This window comes from Apaloderma vittatum, unplaced genomic scaffold (assembly GCF_000703405.1).
Source record: "Apaloderma vittatum isolate BGI_N311 unplaced genomic scaffold, ASM70340v1 scaffold34538, whole genome shotgun sequence".
Taxonomy (NCBI): Eukaryota; Metazoa; Chordata; class Aves; order Trogoniformes; family Trogonidae; genus Apaloderma; species Apaloderma vittatum.
In genome coordinates, this window is record NW_009729807.1 from 22,473 (window position 1) to 28,472 (window position 6,000).

The 6,000-nt window shown below is 38.5% G+C and overlaps 1 protein-coding gene across 1 annotated transcript in view; it reads right to left on the minus strand.

Annotated features, from left to right (window-relative positions):
- Positions 1-6,000, minus strand: part of OGDHL (oxoglutarate dehydrogenase-like) — a gene marked incomplete at its 3' end in the record, with an annotated part of 44,683 nt that overhangs the window by 22,207 nt on the left and 16,476 nt on the right. The window contains exons 6-13 of the mRNA XM_009874561.1: positions 5,306-5,452; positions 4,650-4,740; positions 3,964-4,143; positions 3,464-3,592; positions 2,914-3,093; positions 2,498-2,650; positions 1,069-1,171; positions 310-438 (exon numbers count right to left, since the gene is read on the minus strand). Coding sequence (XP_009872863.1) covers positions 310-438; positions 1,069-1,171; positions 2,498-2,650; positions 2,914-3,093; positions 3,464-3,592; positions 3,964-4,143; positions 4,650-4,740; positions 5,306-5,452 — 1,112 coding nt within the window. The remainder of the gene's footprint in view (positions 1-309; positions 439-1,068; positions 1,172-2,497; positions 2,651-2,913; positions 3,094-3,463; positions 3,593-3,963; positions 4,144-4,649; positions 4,741-5,305; positions 5,453-6,000) is intronic.

The window sequence follows — 6,000 nt, forward strand, 5'->3', positions numbered from 1 at the left end:
TTTCCCACAAGGACTTAAAAGAGTGGAAGGAGGTATTAACGTTACAAAGAGACTTTCGTCTCCCTCAGAGAGAAATCTATTTTAACAAGGTAGGGAACCGTAGGGGTGTGATATTGGAAGAACATTATGCTGAGAACAAGCAGCAGGACCTTAACTGTCACAGTCTGCTTTCCCATAGCGTGGAAGAGTTAAAATAAAAGTCACGGGTATTTTCCTCTTTGGGAAATGGTCCAACAGTAACTTGTATGCAGAAACATAAAATCTGAGGAAGAAACATAGCCACTAGGAGAAACAAAGACTCTCGCTGACCTGCATGTATTTTGAAGTCTTTGACTGGCACTGAACTAGCTACATTGCCAATGTGAGTCAGCATGTCTTCTGAAATGCCAGTTGGAGGACAAGACATGCTCTTGGGTTCTCCATCCACATTGAAGAATCCTGGAAGGAAAAGATTTGGTGAGACATTCAAGGACTAATTAAGAGATATCTGCACAATCTACAATTTATTTAACAAATCACAACTCTTAAAAGACATTCTGAGCGGTAGCCTAAACATAGTTCTTCACCTTTCACTGGGAGACACAATGATTTTGATTGCCTGTATGACAACAGAACTTGATCTTACAGGCACACCATGATCTCTTTTGTTTCTGCTTTCACTCCCTGTGAAGTCCAACTGCACAGGCAGACTCAGTCAGTACAAGGCATATGGCACCTCAGTCCCTCAAACAAACCAAACAAACCTAATAAAACTCGAAATCAAAAAAACAAAGCATAAGATGTACTCCTTCCTTCTCGGGGCACAGATAGTTAACTTTATAGGAAAAACACTTCTCTGCTAAATTGAAAAGACATCAAGTCACACCTTACTTTGCATGCTTTTAAGAAAAGCATCTCTTTCAAGTTGATCCAACCGAAGGTTTCATTTACCATTAACAGGGGCAAACCAAAGGTCACATATTTTAGTTTAAAGAAACACTACCTCATAAGAATCATTTAAGAGTCCTAAACATGGACTCAAAAGCACAATAATATTAACACAAAGGTAAGTGAAAGGACACTTCTCACCAGGCCAAGGTGAATCAAGCCAGTGCTTAATATGCAGGAGCTTATTATCCTTAGATCTCGTATATGCCTCTTCGCAAATTCTATCATACTTTGCAATTTCTTCCTGTAGGAGAAAAACGTTTTAAATGGCAAAAAATAACACCCTTGTATCTTACAAATGATACCTATTGTTCAGTTTGATAAAACAGTTATCTAACTTGTGAACAAAATTTAGTTGCAATTACGGAAAACATTTTATCTAAGATCAAACTGCCTTCTAAAAACATGCTTACCAACACTACACAAATCATGTAGTTTACTGAATGGGTGTTACAGAGGAGAGTACCACGAGCTGAAGTTGCAAGCACTACTCTAGAATGAGACAGAACTGAAGCATCAAACGTAATTTACAGTCATACCTCTAAGATCAGCATTATCCAGTTCTCAAACTTCAGGCTACAGAAGAAGCCACTAAAGACCAAAAAAGAATCTCCTAGAAAACTAGTCTGGCTAGAAGAGTGTAGCAGAAAATCTGCTGGCCACACCTGTCGATGGCAACAGATACAAAGGCGTATGCTGTAGACACATTTTGCCTTTACAATATCTGTGTTTCAATTCAAAAGCACACTCAAGTTACTGAGATAGCTAATACCTGAAGTAACGTTCAGCTCAGTCTGCTGAGCAAAACACGCATCTAGGATCCTGGATCCAGTCCCCAAAGCCCATGCCACTACTAGCACATTCTTACAATGACTGAGGAGAGCTTGCTCTGCATGAGCTGTGATCACTCTTGTCAATAACAGAAAGCACCTACACAAACCGCTTTTTTTGGTAATCTGTAACTGTGCCACACCTCTTCAGAAGGTCCTTTGTTGCATCTGCACTCTACACATTCACTTTCAAAAAGCTTAAAGTAAAGATCTAACCAACTTAATAGAGGCATCAGATCGTACACTTCATCCTCTGGAGTATTTCACACGATTTCTGAACCCCGTTGCATTATTGCAAGAAAATAAAAAGGCTGAACTGATGTTATTGCGTTATTGCTGGATACAAGCATGCCAAGGTTACCAGTATTAAGCTACAATTATCCCTATGAGCATTCAAATACTGTCTTACTGCTAAATGAAGATTCTAGAGATGAAGAACAGCTGACAAATGCCTCCATCTCCAACATTCACATCTGATCACCTTTTAGAAACCTCAGACATGAAGTGAATTTTTTCAGTGCAATATGTATTAATTACTTCATGGCCCTTTCAGTCCTCTTGTTGTAACAATACTATTGATTTTACGTGAAAACTCAAACCAAATTGAATCAGAAAGTGTCAAAGGGTGAAGACTGATCACAGTAATGAAAGGAAGGGTTTTAAGCAGACACCATACGGTGAACAGTTGTGTCTTCTTACTATCAGCTTCTTAAGCACTCTTTAATTCTGTTGACGTGTACCTCAAATTCCTGCAGTGTCACAGTCCCATCCGCAATCAGTTTGTCAGCATACTTCTTCAGCACCGGCACCTGCTTATGAATCTGCTTGTACATGAGCGGCTGGGTGAACATCGGTTCATCCATTTCATTGTGCCCTCTCCTACGGTAACAAACCTACAAAGGGAAAGTGTTTTTGTTGGTAAGGAAAAAATGTAAAGTGAAATCATTCCATTTCATAGTTTTACAAAGATTTTAGGAAATTTATGGTATACAAACATTTACAGATTCTTGTGGGCCTTAGCTGTCTTTTTAAAAAGGAAAAAAATACAGGCCATTAAAATCAAAATATGTTTCTTGACTGGGTCTTCTAAGCCACAGGAAAATAATAGATGAGTACACAACACACAGAATGAAAAGTTAAGCAAACTAAGACTTACCAAGTCAACCACAACATCTTTATTGAACGTGTTCCGCCATTCTGCAGCTACGCTGCACACATACATCACTGCTTCAGGGTCATCAGCGTTCACGTGAAAAATGGGAGCATTGACCACACGAGCAACATCAGTGGGATATGGAGATGAACGGGCCATACGGGGGTCTGTGGTGAAGCCAATCTAAAAATTCCAGAAACTTCCATTAAAATAATTTGAGCATCTCCCTCCACTTTGTTTTGAACACTTGAGGTTTTCATTTACTATTCATTTACACAGCAGTAGTATCAGTTTTTCATTTGACCTAGCTAGGTTCTTTTTGCTCCCTTAAAAACAAAGCAAACCTAAACTAATGAGTATTACAAATTGAACTAAATAAATGTAGGTGACAAAATATTATCCATTCAGATTTGCTAGGTACTAGAATAAGTTTCAGGAGCATCCTATCCATTCTAATAAACAAGAGTATGTATCCAGCTAATAACAGACAAGAATAAAAAGAAATACACAAGAAAGTATTCAGCAGGTGATTGAAAAATGTTCTTCTTGTTACCTGGTTGTTGACCACAACGTGAATAGTGCCATTTGTGGTGTAGGATGGGAGGTCACTAAGATGAAATGTCTCATAAACCACTCCTTGTCCTGCAAAGGCAGCATCCCCATGTAACAATATGGACATAACCTATTAGGGAGGATTACACACACATATTCACACATACATTAGTATGCAAAACTGCAATTTGAACTGCTCAGCAGGATTTCTTTCCTCCATATTTCTGTAGTACTTAGAGAACTGTATTCTTACAATAAACTATAGATTTCCCAGCATTCTGCTGCCTTTGTTCAGCTTGCAAATGGAAGTTTTAAGTCTACTTCCTGAAGTTACCCTTGGGGCACTATGTCAAAAACCTTATCTAGCTCAACAGGCGATATATCCCATTTGTGAAGGAGGAAGAGAGGAAGAATCTCCAATACAAAACTACTGGTACACTGTTTTATTAAAACGAATATTAAAAACTATCAGTGAGAGACAGTATATTAAGCAGTCTTTACCTTCTTCCCTGCCGTATCCCCTCGATAAAACTGTTCAGCTTTTGTTTTCCCTTGCACAACAGGATCAACTGCTTCTAAGTGAGAAGGGTTAGCCATGAGGGACAGTGTGATTTTCTTGTTTGTTGCTCGGTTGATCCTCTCATGATACATTCCCAGATGATATTTTACATCCCCAGATCCCTAAAATGCAACATGTAGTCATGATTCAGGAATGTCATTTGTACCAGTTGTATCCAATAGATTACGCCTAAAATTTGTGCTTAAGCCTGAAAAATGCGCCTAGCTAGTTGTAAATCACTATGCACTATGGGTTTGATGCTGCAACTGGAAAACTGTTCCTATTTTATTACCTTAGCATCACTATCCAACATTGGATAATTATTTACAGAATATTGATGCTAATTTCACTTATACAACACAAAGATAGATGCTTAGATATTATGATCTTCATCAAATGACCTGCAACTTAACTATCTCCAATCATTCCTGAGATACTTCTGCATGGTAGAGGCACAATACAGTCTTAAAATCTGTTAAGAAATTTCACTAAATCATATACCTCAAACTAGAAAACAATGCGTCACAGCAGCTGACAAAGTTATTTTCATAACAGCCATGACCAAAATGACTAAAAACTACCTTGAATGTTGACTTCTCTATATAGATCTATTGAAGAAGCATCTTACCTCATCAGCTGCTTCAAGTTTGGGATCAAACTGACAGAAGATCTGCTCCAGCTCTTTTCGGATCACGTTAGCCAATACATTCAGCCTACCTCTAAGAAAATTTCAAACACAGTTACATCTCAGAAACGGTAATAATAGAGTTAACAGCAAAAAACTTATAAAATCAGCAAGTCACTGTCAGACATAGGCAAGTAAGAAGTTCAAACTTTCAACCCTGAAACTCCTCATTCTATCCTTCTCCTTCCCATTGCAATGTTCCTCCAATGCATTCCCACAGACATTTTATACATGAATAACTAGATGTTATGAGCAATGAATTTTGCAGCGACCTAGCAGTCTTAGCTAATACTTAATTAAGGCAAACTGCAAAAGTAAGTTTGATGTTGTTTTGGCCGGCTTTCTCAGTTCCAGCCTCTATGCAACGGGAGAGATGCCTTTGCTTCCAGCTTCAAAGCACATTGAAGGGAGTTTTGCCAGCATTTACCTGTGAAGCCTGTAGCCTCTCACTGACATGTTATTTGTTACAGTTCTACGTTCCCACTACGCGCTATGACTGACTCTTGTTATCCTAGCTTCTCTAGTATCAACTTTCTTCATAAAATTCTAGAAATCAAAATTTAAGACAATAAACCCATTTGCTGAAGGGGTTCCATTACCTATGAGGCATGCCCATTATAACATACTCGATTCCCATTTCACTGGATTTATCAATGATGGTCTTAAGTGCCGGAATCATCACTTCACATCCTTCCAAACCAAATCTCTTCTCAGAAGACCACTTGCGAGCAAGGAAGTCTTCAAATCTTTGCCAAAAAGAAACCCCCCAAAAACCCAAGAGAGAGTGTTTGTATTAAGATAATGTAGCAAATACTTATTGTCAAACATCTTTTAGTAAATAAAATTACATTAAACTGTGAATACGTGTTTTTAGGCCTCTGGAATTAAGTACATATAGGGAGGAAGACACAGAAGAGAATTAAGCCTTCTTTCTCCTCCACATGATAAGTGTTTACCAAGACTTTGAAACAATTTAGACAGGAAGAAGAGCCTCCATCACAGAAAAAATTCACTTCCCAAGTTAAATTCTTCTCCTTGCCATGCACACAAAATGTATACTGACCAGCAGGAAAGCAGGGTGACAGTAAATATGTCTCTTCTATGAACTGAGGAAAAAATAACAGAGAATCTCTAGTTTCTGGAAGTAACAATGAAATATTTGTAGAACATCACAGTAGAAAGCACACCTATTTCCTAAGTCCTATTCAATGGCAGGGCTCCTCAGACTATGGGATGTAACGGCTGGTAACGTGCCAAGAACTGGGACACTGGTATCTCTGCCTCAGCTTCAGCA